This window comes from Astyanax mexicanus, chromosome 6 (assembly GCF_023375975.1).
Source record: "Astyanax mexicanus isolate ESR-SI-001 chromosome 6, AstMex3_surface, whole genome shotgun sequence".
In the NCBI taxonomy this organism is placed as follows: domain Eukaryota; kingdom Metazoa; phylum Chordata; class Actinopteri; order Characiformes; family Acestrorhamphidae; genus Astyanax; species Astyanax mexicanus.
In genome coordinates this window covers 8,606,297-8,625,168 of record NC_064413.1, presented here as the reverse complement: position 1 = coordinate 8,625,168, position 18,872 = coordinate 8,606,297, and the positions used below count along the sequence as shown (strand labels likewise).

The window sequence follows — 18,872 nt, the reverse complement described above, 5'->3', positions numbered from 1 at the left end:
AGATGTTAGATGTTTAGAAGGGGTTGAATGGGTAGATGTGTAGATGGATAGGTGGATGTATGTTTGTATGTATGTATGGATAGATGGATGAATGAATGGACAGGTGTTTAGCTGACAGATTAGATGTGCACGTGGATAGATGTTTAAATACATACTCAGATGTTTAGATATGGATGGGGGTGTATGTGTAGATGTCTAGATGTTAGATGTTTGAATGGATAGATGTTAAGATGGGATGAGTGAGATGTTTAAGTGTTTAGAAGAGGTTGAATGGGTAAACGTTTAGATGGATAAGTGGATGTACAGATGGATAAATTGATGGGTGGATGAATGAACTGGTGGACAGATGTTTAACCAAAAGTTTAATTGTATGGAGGGATGTAGGGGTACATTTTAGACAGATATTTGGATACATATTCAGATGTTTAGATTGGGTGGGTAAATGTTTAGATGTTTGGTTGAATAGATGTTTGGATTAATATAGATGGAAACTGTTAAATGGTTGTATGGATGAGTGAACGAGGGGGCAGATGTTTAGCTGAAAGGTTAAATGTTCAGATGTTTAGATGTTTGGATAATACATGTTTAGATGGGATGAATGAGATGTTTAAATGTATATATGGGATGAACTGGTAGATGTTTAGAGGTTTATAGATGAATTATTACGACAGTTACTGTTATTATAACTGTTGTTTTTATTGTGACAGTTCAGTACGACGTTCTGAAGCTCCAGACTGGAGAGACTGGGAGTCAGAGCGGTTTTGGGATCAGAGGGGTCTCTGACGGCTTTTAGATAAACATGTGATGAATAGCAGCAGCCCTAAAACCCTTGGGGGCTCCACAGGAGACCACTAGACTTCAGAGCACAACAAATGGAGCTACGGCCTCCATTCAATGACAGTAGCACATCAAAGAGATAGGGAGAGAGAGAGAGAAGAAGAAGAAGAAGAAGAGAGATGCTGTGGAACAGCTGAGGCTGTGTTTTACAGTCTCTACATTAAAGGCTCAGTATGAACTCCAGACACAAGTCTGATCATGCTCTCACACACACACACACACACACACACACACTTCATTCTGGATATTAATATTATTAGAGCTTCATTCTGGATATTAATGTTATTAGAGCTTCATTCTGGATATTAATGTTATTAGAGTTTCATTCTGGATATTAATGTTATTAGAGCTCCATTCTGTATATTAATGTTATTAGAGTTTCATTCTGGATATTAATGTTATTAGAGCTTCATTCTGGATATTAATGTTATTAGAGCTTCATTCTGGATATTAATGTTATTAGAGCTTCATTCTGGATATTAATGTTATTAGAGTTTCATTCTGGATATTAATGTTATTAGAGCTTCATTCTGAATATTAATGTTATTAGAGCTTTATATGGATATATATATATATTGTGTGTGTGTGTTGTGGGGTAAGGGTGTATACACACATCAGTGGGCCGAGTATAAACGCAGTCTTCAGATGTGATTTCCTGTGTGTGTGTGTGTGTGTGTGTGTGATAGCAGTGTGAGAAGTTGCAGGACTCTGAAAAGCTGCAATAAAACCCAGCAGAGGCTCATTCTGCCCCCGGCACTGTATGTGTGTTGGGGGAGGGGGGGGCATTAGATGGTGGTATTTGGGGGCTTTAGGATGTTCACAAGTGTTTGAGGTTGTTAACATTGCTCCTTCAGACTGCAGGTAATTGTCTCAGGGGGGCTTCTTCCTCCCCCCCCCCTTGCTTTGGGAGTGGGCAGGAGGTACCTGCTTTAGTGGAGAGCTAGGTGTCAAGACCTCCTACCATTGTCAGGCACAGAGATCACAGACACAATTACCCCCATACTAACCCCCCAAACCCCACCCACTCACCCACCAGACTCCCTGTTCCTGTTTCTCGCTGAATTGTGTGCTAATCACGACTTTGATAAACTGTCAGTGGCCACTTGGTGGGCTCCACTCAGAACTGGCCTCTCCAGTGTCAACCAAAGAAGTTGAGTCCATGTGTTCAGCATAATATCCAGAGGTTGGCTTTAAAAAAAACGTATACGGTAGTGGGAGGTCAGCTTGCAGTTCTCAGACCATACGCCACTCACTGCATCAACTCTGTCTGTATGGCACTATTCTAGAAGATAGCCTCTTCTGAAGCTGATGCACAAGAAAGCCTGCAAACAGTTTGCTGAAGACAAGCAGTCCAAGAGAATGGATCATTGGAACCATGTTCTGTGGTATACCAAGGCCAAGATAAACTTGTTTAGTTCAGATCAATTTCAGTGTGTGTGGCGGGCCGGCGGCATACTGGTGATGAGTACCAAGGCAACTGCCCCTTGCTTATAGTAGCATCATGATCTGAGGTTGTATGAAAGCTTCCAGCACTGCAATCCTGTACTGTGACATTCTGAAGCAGAGCATGATCCCCTCCCTTAGAAGACTGGGCCACATAGCAGTTTTCCTACATTATAACAACAACCTAAAACAAACCTGCAAGATGACAACTGCCTTGCAGAAGAAGCTAAAGGTAACAGTGGTAGAATAATGGTATTACAAAAATAGTCCAAGACTAGCCCTAAGCCCTGTGTGAGTGTGTGAGAAAGTGGTGTTTAGTGCTGGAGTGGATTTTAAGAGTGATTCTGACTTTCACAAACTCTGCCAAAGCCCCATCCCAGCACCCCCTTCCCCTCGGGGTGTTTATGACGGGAGCTGTAGGATGTTCAGCTCTCAGAGCATCAAAGGATTCCTGCAGTCTCAACTCTGACCTCCTGACCCCCGACACGTCCAGACAGGAGAGAGAGAGAGAGACTCAGAAAGAGAGAGAGAGAGACTCAGATAGAGAGACTGACAGAAAAAAAAGTTGTCATCAGCATCAGCAACAGCAGTGGAGTTTTTAACACTTAGAACCCTACGGACGGATTTTACGTCCACAATCGCACCTTGTGTTCTTAGATTAATTACTCAGGAATCCCTTTCTCTTTCTTAAAATAGCAATTACATCCCAGTGCGGTAAAGCTTAATCTACAAGTAACCCATTGAGAAAAAAACAGCTAAAAAAGTTAGATCTCCTTCCCCAACCAATATTATTTACCTTTAGTGCTTCAAAACATATTTATATGATGTTTCAAAAACCAAATAATATCAGTAAATAAAGACTCAAAAGTGTCCACAGAAAAAGTGTGAAACTACCTGCTTTACTCAAACTAAAGCTAGGTATGGTGTGCGCACTACTTTATATTATAGTTTTTATTTTACTTGGACATTTTTACTAAGTAGTCATTTTTCACTAAACAATTTTATTTATTTAGACTAAGAAGTTTACATTTTTGTATATAGTTTCCGTTGTGTGTCCTGATCAAAATACTGAAAGGCATAGGCTGCTCTGAGTGTCAGGTTTTTAGTATCTACATGTATCTACATCTACATCTACCACATCCTAGAGGTGTGATTATCAAGAAAAATAAATCCGCCTGATGCTGTTTCTCCATGTATTTTGTCAAAGTAATAATTAATAAGCCATGTAATGATCTATCATCAATATTCTTATGCTTTCAACTCATATACACTCTAGTCTAACCATTTTTGGTTCAAGATATGTTAGGTGTGAATATATTTAAAGTCTATACATTAAAAAATAAGTAAAAAAAAAGTAAAAGTTTGACCAGAACATGATCAGTTACAGGAAAATATAACAATTCTGCTTCCTTTTACATTTTAAATGATTATATTTTTGAGCAGCCGTATGTCTTATGGAGTAAAAGAGATCAGGGCATGTGACTGTCTGATATAATTACTGTGTTATAAGACCTGAAAAAGAGGAGCTGACAAAAACAGAAAAAACACACCGAAACAGTCAAAGAGTTAAACTCTGTGCCCGCTCACTGTCCACTCTATAACACTGCTACCTAGCTGATTCAACTGTACACATTATGTCCTTAACTTCAGTTTTGACTCATGAAGTGTATCTCAAAGAAAAAATCAGTAACAAATGCAATCGAGTGTGTGAAATTCCCCACCCGAATGCCCCACCCGCTCCTTCCCAGATGCAACGATCACACGGGTTTATATACAATGGCAAGTGCAGACAGGTATTTTCATTATTTTAAAATGTTCTGCATTGAAGATTAATGCTAAAGTCATCCAATTAAGTAAACAAAAAACTACGAACCAGAATGTTTTATATTTTTGGATATTTGAATTTTCTTTGTCAGTCACCTGGAATTCAGGCTTTCAGTTAACAGCTGTGCTGAACGCGTCAAGAATTGAATTTCTTGTCTCTTAATGTGTTTGAGAGCATCAGTTGTAAAGTAATGTTCTAATCCATGTTATGGCAAGAACTACTTAACTAAATAAAGAAAAAATTACTTTAAAAAATGAAGGTCAGTCAATCTAAAATATTTCAAGAACATTTTAAAGACCATCAAAAACTTTATGATGAAACTGGCTCTCTTCAGGACTGCCTCAAGAAAAGAAAGAACAAGAGTTATGTATTTAATTTATTCCATAGAAAAAAGTGGCAAAATGAATGTAAACCTGCAATAAGCTGTATTGAGTTTTCGGTATTTCATGTTTCGGTAGTAAATGTTTCATTATGTTTGGTTTCAGTTTTGACAATAAATATTAGTTTTGGTGCAACTCTACAAATAATAATACATTTTTAGCAAATTTTACAGAGATCTAAAACCTTAACAGGTTTTAAATGCTGACTTCATTCTAAATGCATTCATCTACTTCCCAACGAATTCAACATAAGAGTACCATTTTCTGAAACAGCGTTTACATATTCAATCAAACTTTTATTTCCAAAAACAAAGTGAGGAAAGTGTGTTTATCCACTGATATGGACCCTCTAACCCTTTAACATCAGTGTTATACATTATTGCGAGGCATTAAAATATTACAGTGGCAATATACAGCAGTACAATCACAATATGGAGTTTTATGCATATCGCTCAGCTATACAGCACAGTTTATCATCAGTTCACACCCTGTTCACTCTGAAGTGAAGTGAGGCAGGGTCTCCTAAACTAATCCACTCGTTCACTCTGTCCAGCAGGGTTCACCACCGCTGAACTCTCAAAAAGGCGACTCTCAAAAAGGACTTTTATTATGGCTTTGTTTGTGTTGTGGTTAAAGGGGCAGTTCAGCTGAAATCAGAATTGTGATTGACCAGTGATTGATCACTGATCCCAGATTTAGTCGATCAGAAATGGCATGTTTGCTGTCTGAGGTACGCGCTTCTTTAGTTTACAACAGGAGATGGTAGGCTAATGTTGCTCACTAACACTGTATTTACACTGTAACTAATCTCTGATCTCTGTAAACACACCCACTAAAATGTGCATCTTTAAACAAAGCAGATTCACGGTGTGCTGTAGAAGCTTAGTGAAGAAACATGTACTAAATGTTACTAAAGCCTGCTAAACTAGCTAGCTAAACAAGATGTCTCTTTCCCCTCATTTTTGTTTTAGCAATTTTATGTCAGCTCACTTGTATTTAGCTACATAACAAGTTAGCATTTTCCCAAAGTTTTCCATTTAACCTTGAAAATGGAAAAGGAATACTCGGGGAAGAATGCTAACTTGTTATTTAGCTAAATAGTAGTGAGCTAATATACTATTAGCAAGCTAGCTCAGCAATTTTTAATAACATTTACTAAAAGTTTTAAAAATCTGGCTAACATTAGCTAGCTTCTTTAAAGATAACACAGCAGGCCTTTGTCTAAAAGCTGGTCAAACGCATGTAGTTAAATAAATAAAAAAAAGAAAAATCAACCCAAACATTTCTCATAATGAGCTGTGCTGGAAACGTAGCTAGTTAGCTACACGTTTACTGACTAAAAGTAGGGACTATAGGGACTATATGTCTATATATACCTTTATCAATCCAAATAAATATGTATATACTGATGCTGGGATGATTAAACATTAAATCATTTGGAATATGATTCTCTTAAAAAAAAAATAGGAAATTTATATACGGCTTAAACTTAAGCTCATATAAGGCTAATGTAAGGTTCTGAATCAAAAGCAGCACTGTTCCTCTTACTGAACGTTCAATTTAAAGTCAATCTTTTGTGTTTATTAATAGCATTTTTTATTCGAAAATAAGCCCATCTGTATTAACTGATTTAGTAACATTCCATATTTTAAGCAACTACTAACTAATGTTGTCTAAAACTGTACAAAATTGAGAATTATGATTTTTGACTAAGATTTGATTACACTTAAATAACGATAATTGGGGAATTTCTATGAGAAAGATATAGCAGTATCTTAACAGAACATTTTAGCTGAGCACAGGAGAAACCGGATCTACTTTATCCTCAGCACAGTATGTGGTATCACTCTGCGCACTCTGATAAAACACTAACTCAGCTAACAGAGAACGTTAGAAGAACATTTAGAAACATTTTGGAAAGTTTCCAGGAAGGTTAGTCTGTAATGTTACAGAAATAATGTTTCACACATACTCTATATATTATGTACATAATAATGGTTCGCATCACAACAATATTATAATGTTTGTCACATAACTTTCAAAGCTATACAAAAAACTAACATAATGTAAATGTTAAAAGTAACATTCTCAAAAATAAAAATTCAAACATAGACACAAAGTGACCCTGGAGCGACAATACCAGCATGTTAACTGTAATTAAAAAAACGTATTAAGAACATCCAGACAACTTGACAGATTGAACGTTCTAAGAATGTTAATAAAAAACGTTCTACTAACCAAAAAACTGCTTGGTGGGAAAATCAATCGTTCATTCATTTAATCCAATTTTCTTCCCTATTAAGAAGACCAACACATTAGGACTCTAATCACCAGGGAATCCCCCAAAACTAGGAAGGTGAATACCAGCACATGCCTCCTCCGATACATGTGAAGTCAGACACCACCTCTTTTACAACTGCCACTGGCAATGCAGCATCACGGCGCCACCTACTGTACCCACCCAGAGAGAGCACGACCGACTATGTTCTCTCGGACTCCGGCTGCTGATGGAAAGCAGCATGACTTGGATTTGAACTTTTGATTCTCCAATCACAGTGGCAGTGCCTCAATAATAAAAAAAAAAAATCTGTGCAAGTGTGTAACAAACATATGATTAGTGGAGAAATCTTAAATGCTAAATCAGAATCAGTGATTGTTAAACTTAATAAACTAGCATCTCTCGTTATCAATTAAAGAAGCACACATCAGGTACCAAACATGCCTCAGATTATCGACTAAATCTGGAATCCGTGATCCAATCATGACACTTTATGACCCTTAATCAAACTGTTCCTTTAAGAATTGAATTTCAGCACAAACCGAACTGCAACTGACATTCTTCTGGGCTAGTGTGCATGTGTGCACGATTAGCGTGTGTGTATAAAAGTGTGTGTATGTGTAATTGTGCAAAAAATCTGTATTCAGCATTTTGAAGCCGTTTGCACACATCAGAAAGAGAGGCAGGAAAGGCTGCAGATTAGCGGCTATTCGCTGCAGCCAGGCAGGATGTTAGCGTAGCTCCAACCCAGAGAGGCTGCATACCCATATGTTCCACAGACACACACACACACACACACACATACACACGCTTCAAAGCATTCAGTGCTTCAAGGAAAGAGGAAAAAAAATTCCAGTGCAGACCGCTTAGCATTGTTAGCATTCTGCCTCACGCCAAAACACACATTCATATGAGCCGGCTTAAAGCAGCTGCGTGAACAGTACACACACACACACACACACACACACACAGGATACAGTAGTTTGAGGCACTTTACAGAGTTTAAGGACGAACACTTCAGAGTTTTGTGTCCCAATGTCTATCTGAACATAAACAAAAAACAAACACACTGAGCACGTTTACATGCACTTCATAATCCAGTTCACAATTTACTGCAGAACATCCTGCAAAGTTCGTTAATAAACCCGAACCTGAACTTAAATGAATCAGATAATAGGAAAACTCTCCTAGAGTTTACACAAGTCAGGATATTATCAGATTTCTGCTTTGAAACCACATCAGCTTTAAAATGAAGATTATTTAAATCCTTTAGTTTTGGGTGTTTGGACGCCAACTGGCGTTAAACACAGCTCGATAATTTTCACTCATGCAAAAATCCCAGAATACTCCAGTTTAAAGTTTACATGCACTGAAGAAATCAAATTACTGAGCTATTACAATAAAAACAGTTTGTTTTTATTGCATTTCTTTATTAAACTCTAAGAAAGAGTATGATCTAAGGTAGAGTATGCTGTTTACATGACTACAAGAGTAATCTGATAATAAACTGCAGTAATCTGACTACAATCGGATTTGAAAAATGATATCTTAGCAAGTAAAATCCTCCTAAATTTCTTATTTCTGAGATTGTTAAAGTAATATTTTACAAATTAATAACTAATTTCTAACTTTGTTGTTTTAAGCAGTTCATTGTTTTGGCAGATCATTTTGCTTAATTCAGGAAATAACTGAACTTAGTTATATATGTCAGTAGATGTCAGCTGATTAAACTACTTAAAACAAGGAAATATATCATTTAGAAAAAGTTGAAAACTCTTATAGAATTGAAAATTCTAAAATACAAAAATGAGAAGTGTCAGACATTTAAAGTAGATTTAGAAGGATTTAACTTGCTAAAATTTTAGCAAGATCTTTTTTTTGCAGTGATGTGTAAATGCACTCAGTGACACCACACTCAATTGGCAGATGCTCCATCCACCCACTGATTTCCATTATAACCGTCGCTATTAAACTGAGGGAAGTTTAAAGACAGGAAAAAGAGAGCCTTTCCATACAGTATTAAAAAAACACAAGAATAAGTGAGTAAAAAGGGTGGAGTCTAAAGGCACTTAGACATAATAGATACAAAAATCCTTTATCAATTATTCCCAGTGCTCGGTATATATACACACACATGCCAGATCCTCTAAAAATCCACTTAAGCATATGTGATCATCAGACATACAGCAGTGTAACAGTGTGGTTCAGTCTGAACCCCCGGCTGCTCTGTACTCAGATTAAGGCACGGACAGAACGGCTGAACGCAAATCGACCCTTAAAAGCACAAATAACAGCTTAAAAACAATAAAACATCCAGCAACAGTGAACAGACTAAAGCTCTGATCAGACCAGAGCACTCATTATTGCTTTACATTAGCATTAGCATTTAAACAAAAAACACAAATACACACACATACACATTTTACCCAATCACACACTAACAAAAAACATTCCTGCAAGCAAAATCATCTCAAATTCAGTCTATATATATATATTCAATTTTTGCAGTTTCTAGCAAGATGTTTGTTTGAATTTTACATAATTTTTCTACAGTGTTGAAGTTTGTGGGCCAATCTGGTCTTCTGGCCTACAAAACGCTGAAATAAGCAACAGCTCATAATTGAAACAATTGTAACAAACTAAAGCATTCGATCAAAAGGAAACGGAAACCCGTAATTATCTTATTATATCAGAAAAAAATAAACAGATAAACTCTGTAATTAACAACAAACTAAACCATGAAGTACTATGTAAAGCTCTGCCCCAACAATGTGTCCCAATTATGTTCTATTTATTAATACTAACCAGTTTTTGAGTATGAAATATGCAGTTTAGATAAAACTTTTAAAGCTGATTATACTCAATTATCCAGGAATAATAAACAGAATCAGTCAGTTTTTGAGTGTGGTTACTATGGACACTATTATCCCACAATGCAATGCAAAACAGACAGACAACCAAGATCTACATCTAAAACCCCTGTTAAAAAGTTGTTGAAAACCAAAAATATGCCTTGCATTACGTGAAATAAAACAATCAGCGTTTCACTTGCTTTTCCCTTTAAGAGCCGGGTACACTCTGACTTTGGCACATCAATATCTTAACAGAGCGACACTTTGCAGGTCTTAGTTGAGGATACTGACGTGTGTTCACGCTGTGTAGGTGCACCAGCAGGTAATTTACAGGAACAACAATGGTATTTTACTCTGTTTATTGTTGAAGTAAAAGCTAATTTTGTACGCTGCAGAGGGTCGATGTGTGTAAGAAGTGGGTGTGTACCCACGTTGAGCACATGCCTTGTGCCCGGCTCACCTGTGTAGCTATGATAGGTATGGATGGGTGACTACTGACTGTTGTCAGGGTTTAAATCAGTAAGTGGTGCACCTTTGTTTTCTGCTGCCAAGACAGAAACACTCCAGAAATTTAACTGAAAACACCTTATTTCCAGACCACCACGCCCATCAGTGTAGCTCCTAAACTCTGACATAATTTTAACGCCACGGTCGCAAGGTGTAAAAAAAGACTAATGACGTGGTGTAAGATAGCAAAGAGCATTGTGACGCGCCTTACTTAGGGTGCACAATAGGGCCCATAGTGTCTAACCTACCTTTAATTTCACTAAAAAAGCAAAAGGAAAAAAAAATTAGGCAGGGAAGATGCAGCATTACTGCTAATGTGTCCTGACTTATTTGGTGAGCTGATGGAGTTTAAAAGCTTTAAATATTATGTCTGCTGTGTTGAAACATCTGATATTTCTATGAGTTGAGGAAAACATTTATAAACATTTATAAACTCTTTGGAATTTGGACTCACTCGGGAGCGCCCTCTGGTGGTCTAACAACCCTAAAAGAGATTCTTAAATGGCCTCTCTAGAGCTTCTCTGGCTGTAGTTCATTAGTAAGGACTTCAGGCTCATGAGCTCAGATTGGTCGGTCTGATTTTAAAACATCAGGCAACACAAAAAAACAGACCAGGCTCTGTGTGAATGTGTGAAAGGGCCTTAACAGAGGGAAATATTTAATATTTAGACTAAATTAAAGATGATTTCACTCACAAACATGTCATTTTCCACAGCATACACACACACACACACTCTCACACAGACACAATCACATTACAGTTAAAATATCTTTGTTTAAAGAAAAAAAAAAAGTCTTCAAGTTTTAGACAATTCCAGAGCGAGACGGCAGCGCAGGCAGTTCCCGTAGACATGTTCAGCATACGTATGTATGTACATGTGTGTGTGTGTGTGTGTGTGTCTTTTCAGAAGTGCTATAGAAGTCCTGACTCCGAGTCGTAGTGGAGTGTGTGTTACACCCCCACCTCACACACAGACACACACATACACACACTCCCACATCAAAGAGTGTGTCCCGCCTCCAACTCTCCAGCGTCTTTGGAATGAAATCGTCTTAGAGTTCAGTTCCCTTTAAAACAACAAAGAGGAAAAAAGTGCAGCTTTGGACGACTCGGCCTCGAGGGAATGAAAGAGTGTGTGTGTGTGTGTGTGTGTGTGTGAGAAAGAGAGAGAGAGAGAGAGAGAGAGAGAGAGAGAGAGAGACGAAGGTAGTCGTCTCAGGAGTGTGTTGGTGAAGGCACAGTGTGTGAGGCTCATTTTCCAGCATGCTCGGCTGGGTTGTACTCCGTCTCTCCAGAGGAGACCTGAGAGATCCTGCGAGTGGAGCCCCACAGCCGACGGGAGAACTGACCCGAACGGACCTGCCACACACACACACACACACACACACACGGTCATCAGAACAATACAAAGTAATACAAATATAAACTATATTTTAGGTATGTCCCAATCACATGTTTTTGCTCCAGGTTCAAGACATTTGATTTTAAGTATCTGCCGATACCTAGTCCCGATCCGATACATCCCTACTTTATTGCGTTATACTGTGTTTTTTTTATGATTTTTAATTTTTTGGATTGTAGATTAATACTAAAGTCTTCTACACTATAAATAAAAACATATATAATTACTTAGTAAACAAAAAGTGTTATACAAACCAGAATATGTTTTATATTTTAAATTCTTCAAAGTAGCACCTCATGCATAGATGACAGCTTTGCATTTTCTCAGTCTGCTTTATGATTTAGAGTCACCTGGAATTCAGGCTTTCAGTTAACAGCTGTGCTGAACTCGTCAAGAGTTAATTACTTGCATTTCTTGCCTCTTAATGTGTTTGAGAGCATCAGTTGTAAAGTTGTGAAGAGGTAGAGTTACAGGTATACAGTGAATAGCTCTATTTGAGTAATGTTCTAGTCTATATTATGGCAAGAACTACTCAACTAAGTAAAGAAATATACTTTCTGGCTCTCATCAGGACTGCCCCAGGAAAGAAAGCGCAAGAGTTCCCTCTGTTGCACAGGATAAGTTAATCAGAGTTACCAGCCTCAGAAACTACAAGTTAACAGCTTAGCAAGATAAGAGTATTTTAAGTTACAACATGATTCTTTATGTGCTCCTCCTTCATAGTCCGGATGACTTTACTGTTCATTTACAAATTATGAAAAAAAAAATAATTGAATAAGAAGATGTGTCCAAACTTTTGACTGGTACTGTATAACATAAACAAAGGTACAGTTTGAAATCCTAATGGCTGTGATGTCACATTGTGTTGGTCTATCACATGACCCCCTTACCTCCTCTGGTTTTCCTGCTCCCACCACAATCAGCTTCCCGTCCTCCAGCCCCACCAGGATGTGACTGCTCTCCTTAGTGACGGATACGCTGCGGATGGGCACCTTCAGCGCCAGGGGCTTCGCTGCCTGCTCTAGACTGCAATGCACACACACACACACACACACACACACACACACACACACACACACACACACACAATAAGGTTAAGTGGCATTACATTTATAGTAGTGAGGTCAATCACTTAAATAAATCACTTGGTTCTTCCCTGTATTTTCTTTATTTAGCTAAGCCAATTGTCCAACCCATTAAGCTGTTACTCGGCTGTATATCCCCTATCACTAGTGCTGCCACAACACAGGGAGGGTGAAGACTAGCACATGCCCCCTCTGATACATGTGAAGTCCTCCACCACCTCCTTTTGAACTGCTACTGATGCAACATTGCCAAGTAGCATCACAATGCATTTGGAGGAAAGCGCAGCGACTCAGTTTCGATACATCAGCTCACAGACTACTTGTGCTGATCGACATCACCCTAGGAGTGATGGGAGGAGGGAGCGCCATCTACCCACTGAGAGAGAGCAAGGCCAATTGTGCTCTCTCAGGGCTCTGGCAGCTTATGGCAAGCTGCATGACCAGGATTCGAACCAGCAACCTCCTGATCATATTGGCAGAGCTTACTCAGCGCCCCTTCCCTGTATTTTGGAGAGAAATAGTAGTGTAAGTAATTGTGTAAGTGATCTCTATTTTTATATTTTTATATAAATTTTTATTTATATTTTCTTATACAAATGAATAAAAACGCCTCAGGATCTAGGGCCAGTGGTTCTGTTAGAGGGGCCACTCATATTTAAATGAATCTAATAAAATACTGTCTGACAGGATGGGCGTGTCCTTTTACAACAAACATAGAAGGGATACACCAATTACTGCTGAGAGCAGACGACAGCAGAAGTGGAAAAGAAGTACTGTTGTGCATCTCCGGGAACACTGGCAACTTAAACCATTTGGGTCAGTTGTGCCAACTGTCTAACGATCCCCCTAGTGGTTCACGGGGGTCCTGGTGGGTGCTGCCACTTACCTGAACAGGTCCCGGATGTGCAGGTTGCCCTGTAGTGTGCCCAGTACGAGGTAATCAGACACAAGGTACAGCGCAGACACCGGCTCCTCCAGAACCACAGACGCCAGCAGCGTGCCGTTAACAGAGTATACATACAACGCATATCTCTCCTAAAACACACACACACACAAACAGATGTTGTGAAGACCTTCCATTCACATAATAATAACTGTAGATAATGTATACTATACCTACACCTAACCTTAACCTCGGTGACCAAAGGTAAACACACTTAATTTCACACTTAAATTTCTAATTAAAGCAGCACTAGGTAGGATTTCCTTGATTTTTGATCTTTTTAAAGAAGTAAAATTACAGCTTGAAACTCACTGCAGCGCTGCATTGAGGTATAATAGGAGGAATAGCGGTGCTCTCGTGTCTGTGCCGGAGCTCCTCTGAGCTCAAACCAGAATTTGTAAGTTGTCCGAGGCGGCCGCGACCAACGCTCGCGAGAACTGCGACCTGCTTTCCGACCTTTAGTTCTAATAGTTCTACTGGTTCATTCTTTACAAACTAACATACAGACACTCTGGCTGAAGCTGGAAAGAGACCGAATATGTCTGTGAAAGCCAGAAAACGAGAAACAGAAACTAATCTAAAACATTTATTACGCTCTACAACTGTAGGGGGAGCCCATGAGCACAAAATCTCAATCCTACCTAGTGGAGCTTTAAAGTATAAATATATATTGAGACAAACCCTGGCTTTACTTTATAGACAAACATGAGACACTTAACTTGCCTTCCCAGCCGTGCGCCCCTCCATAACAGTCTGAGCAACCATGTGCCCCTCCATGCCCACCTGCAGCTGGGCAACACGGGCAGAGTAAAAACTCTCACAGGGGGGACGCAGCGTCCGCAGGTACTGTCCCCGCCGCACGCTGTGCATGATCACTGTACCGTCCTGCACACAGGAGACAAATAAACATTACAGAGAGACACTGCAGCAATAAAGAGGTATAGGGTAGTGAAAAAAAGTGTAAACTAAAGCTGGAATATTTAATTAAAATAAAGTAAGGACTGTAATAATAAATTAATAACAAAAGAGTATCAATGGTAAAGAGTGAATATTAATAGTGTTACTAGAATAGTAATGGTATAAAGTGGTGTTACCTGAAAAGTAATGGTGCAGTGAGCTTTGTAAAATAAGAATTAATTGTGTAACTTAAACAGCAAAGGTTTAATGTGAGTACAAACTGTTATGTGAGTAGTAAAAGTGTAAAGTGAGTACTATTGGTAATAAAGTGAGTATAATTGGTGTAAAGTGATTATTAATAGTGTTGTATGACTAGTAAAAGTGTAAAGTAAGTATTAAAGGTGTAACATAAGTTTTAATGGTGTAAAGTGAATATCAATAGTGTAGCGAGAGAAGTAGTGGTATAAAGTTAGTATTAACAGTGTTACAATGAGTAGTAAAGGTGTAAAGTAAGTATTAAAGGTGTAATATGAGTACTAATGATGTGTCTAACCTTTGAACCTGAAACAGCCATATCTAACTCAGTGCTGATAGAGACACAAGTGACCTCCTGATCATGACCACACAACACCTGCACTGGCCGAGGAGACAGACCGCTGGAGAAACCACCCTGGAGACAGACAGAGAGACAGAGTGGGTAAGTGTCCCCTTCAGGAGGCAGAAGATGGCTTGATTCTCTATTGTAGTAAATAATTAAAATGATAAACTGAAGTATTAAAGATGTAATGTTAGGTATGAAGAGCTGACCTGCTGAAGGACCTGCCACACCATGCAGGTGGTGTCTCGAGAGCCAGAAATGAGGTAGATTCCACACAAATCCAAAGACAGACAAGTGACCACATCTACAACAGAAAGAGAGAGAGAGAGAGAGAGAGAGAGAGAGAGAGAGAGTGTCAGAAAGTTAATAAATAGTCAGTGTCTGGATTATATAAAGAATATAGAGCATAACAGAGTACCCTCTTCACTTCCTCTAGTTTATTACAGTCTGTCAGAATTAGGGATGCGCCATATTGTACCGTATGCAATAATATCACCAACATTTTTAAATATTGTAATTGATATTATACCCTGAAATATCGTGCCATATCACCCACCCCTAATTATCACATCAGGGTACCACATTTTTGCTGTTTTTAGCAAAAGAAAAAGTCACACTTTTCTCATTCCCCATTATATATCTACTAGAGACAGACTGTGACATTCTGGATCATTGACTTCTGTTACAAATCTGATTTAATTTTTTGTATTTTCTTTTATATCTCAGATAGTGTTGTGCCATTTCATACTGCATGCCATAATAAAAAATATTTTTCATTTTGTTGCAGTAGTGTATTCTTGAAATATCACCAAAAGTATCGGTATCGTAAAATTACCATGAAATATTGTGATATTATTTTAGGGCCATATCGCCCAGCCCTAGTCACATTGATCATGTGGATCTTATGATCATTATAGATCATTAAAGAGTATGGCGTGTCTCACCGATGTGTCTGCAGATCCTGCCCACCATCTTGCCCTTCCCCAGCATGGTGACGCGCAGGCTGCAGTCCCAGTGTCCCCCGCTGAACAGCAGCCGGCCGTCACTGGAGACCACCAGCACCTGGGCTCCAATCTCAACTCCTGGGGAGAATGGACCACTCAGGAACCGCTGGGTCCTACATACACACAACACACACACACGGAAGGATAAATGTTAGCTAACTATGCTCCCAAATAGCTGTAAACAACCTTTAATAGCCTGCTGGACTGCTGGGTTTCCATATCTAGCTATATTTATATAAGTCTTCAAAGCAGTAGCTACTTCAGACTAAAGGTGTGACATTCATTGACATTGACATTCATTATTCAGGTAGAACTACTACTTAAAGTATAAAAGTAATGTAAGGGGGGAAAATGTCTTTAAGTACAGAAGTTTAGGCCACGCCACTATATAGAGTCCTATATTGCACTACCCCCACCCAACCTCCCCAAAACACATTTTACTAAAAGCCATTATGACTATAATGTTCTATTAAAATGTTAATGTTAATAAATTTGGGATGCACTAGGCTGTTCTCTGTTTCAGCTGCATATATGACTATTGTAAATGAATATATTTTAGTAGAATGTAAATATATTAAAGAAGCTTAGTTGGACTGGAGTTTGTCTGGAGTTCTCTTTAGTCTCTGCACGGATCATCTTTATACTAGGGTGTTTGCAGGTGTGATGAATCACAGTATAAACCAATAGGGAGTCGGAATGGTATATGTTTATACTTCTCTACATCCAATTACAATCAGATTCACTCTATCTGGATGGAGAGATTTATCTGGATAGGGGGTGTTATTAATTAAAAAGAAGCCGGAATAAAAAAACAAGCTGAAATGAAATAGGAGTAATAAGGCTATTTTTAAAACGTAAGTTTGATGCCTCAAACCCACATAAACGCCCAAAAATTGCTGTAAATTATGTTTAATAGCCTACTGAACTGTTGGGTTAGCATATCTAGCTACTTTATGATGAGTGCTCAAATCAGTAGCTACTTCAGACTGCATTTACTTTACTGACTAAATATTATAACACATATACAGAAGAATCAGACTCAGGTAGAATAAGGTGGTTATTTCACTCTTGTATAAACAGCTCTAGTTTAAGCATTCATTCTGAATCAAACTGAACTGTAGTGAAATTGTCTTATAAAACTGCAATCCAACTGAGCTAAAAGATCTGGACGTACTTTGGGTTGCTCATGGTGGGGTCCTTCGAGAAGGTGAAGTAGTTGGCGATGTTTTTGTCGTAGGGGAGCCAGCTGTGTGTTCCGATCTGTCCGTTAGCACTTACACTCACCTGGATTAATGTGATAAAATACAGTATATTAGAGGAAATACATCAGCAGCCTAAATGCACAGTTACTGAACTCCCAAAGCACTTTTAAAATGGATTTGGTAAGTTGGAATTTGTAAAGTGGTAGTAAGGCTTTTTCTGTGGTATCCAGTAGGGTGCCATGTGGTGGCTAGGCAGATATCATGCTGCTGCCAAACTACGAAAAACTGTAAAAAACTAGAAAAAATGGCGACGAGTGGTAGCGCTGGCTACTCGGCAATGCTGCATCAGCAGCAGCTAGAAAAGAAGTGGTGGCAGACTTCACATGTATCGGAGGAAGCACGTGCTAGTCTTCATCTTCCTGGTGTGTTGGGGCATTACTGGTGATAGGGGGAGTCCTAATGAGTGGGTTGAGTAATTGGCTGTGCTAAATTGGGGAGAAAATACGAAAAATTAGAAATAATAAAAAAAAACTAGAAAAAATATATGTAAATCGAGATTTCTTAATATAACCTATTTCTCAAAATGAATAACAGTGGCTTAAATTTGGAAACGAGTATCACAATACACTCCTAAACCTTGTGAAAGCCTTTAAAGTTAAATATGTTATAGCTGTAAAGGATGAACCCACATCATACTAAACCCTATGGATTAAGAATGGGATGTCACTCAAGTTTGTTTGTGTGCAAAGGCAGGCATATGAATACTTGTATGCTATATATGTGTGTGTGTGTGTGTGTGTGTGTGTGTGTGTGTGCGTGCGTGTGTGTATGTTTTGGGTCTCACCAGTACGTCCGAGCCCTGGATGATGAAGCTCCGTGTTTGGTTCCTGGGTACCACAGCCTGAACTAGAGGAACACCATCACTCACCACCTGCAGGACACACACACACACACATACACATTACACACCATTCAGCCTTAATTTACATACAGTCCAGTCAAAAGATTGGACACACCTTCTAATTCAATGTTTTGAAGTCATTCAGACTTAAGAAATCATGTAGAATCTTTGTGTTAAACCAAAACACTCTGTAAAGCATTTGGGGGCTCTTTTCTGGGGAGCTGTTAACTTGAGGCTGGAAACTCTGATGAGCTTATCCTGTGCAACAGAGATAACTCTTGGGGCACTATTTTAGCCTACAAAGAACAACGGTCAATTGTGCATCACGCAGCATTATTTAGAGCATATCAAAAGGGTGCAAAAAGTACGCCTTGCGTGACTCAAAACGCGCATGAACTATTTCTCTTACCGTAATTAATTATGGGTGTGTTTTGGGCATAACATGAAAGTGTGTCAGGGTGCTCATTCCCTTTAAGAGCCAGATGTGCTTTGACTTTGGTGCATTCGTATCTTAACAGTACAGCGCTTTTGCATGTCTTAGTAGAGGATACTGACCTTTGATTTATGCTGTGAAGGTGCGCCCGCAGCTCTTTTAAGGAAACAGCAATGTTATTTTATTCTTCATTCTGTTTTTGCTGATGTAAAACCTGATCTAAAAAAATCTCATGTATATATGTGTGGCATGGGCGGTTGTGTACACTTGCAGGCAAAGATAGG

The 18,872-nt window shown here is 38.8% G+C and overlaps 1 protein-coding gene across 4 annotated transcripts in view; it reads right to left on the bottom strand.

The window, feature by feature from the left end:
- Window positions 1-4,760: 4,760 nt before the first annotated feature.
- The window catches only part of nbeal2 (neurobeachin-like 2), a 115,367-nt gene continuing 101,255 nt past the window's right edge, over window positions 4,761-18,872 (bottom strand). For all 4 annotated transcript variants that reach the window (XM_049480199.1, XM_049480200.1, XM_049480202.1 and 1 more), the window contains 9 exons: window positions 18,099-18,185; window positions 17,227-17,336; window positions 15,993-16,165; window positions 15,258-15,352; window positions 15,004-15,120; window positions 14,277-14,438; window positions 13,497-13,645; window positions 12,416-12,551; window positions 4,761-11,482 (listed from right to left, as the gene is read on the bottom strand). In XM_049480199.1, coding sequence (XP_049336156.1) covers window positions 11,375-11,482; window positions 12,416-12,551; window positions 13,497-13,645; window positions 14,277-14,438; window positions 15,004-15,120; window positions 15,258-15,352; window positions 15,993-16,165; window positions 17,227-17,336; window positions 18,099-18,185 — 1,137 coding nt within the window. In that variant the 3' untranslated portion in view covers window positions 4,761-11,374. The remainder of the gene's footprint in view (window positions 11,483-12,415; window positions 12,552-13,496; window positions 13,646-14,276; window positions 14,439-15,003; window positions 15,121-15,257; window positions 15,353-15,992; window positions 16,166-17,226; window positions 17,337-18,098; window positions 18,186-18,872) is intronic.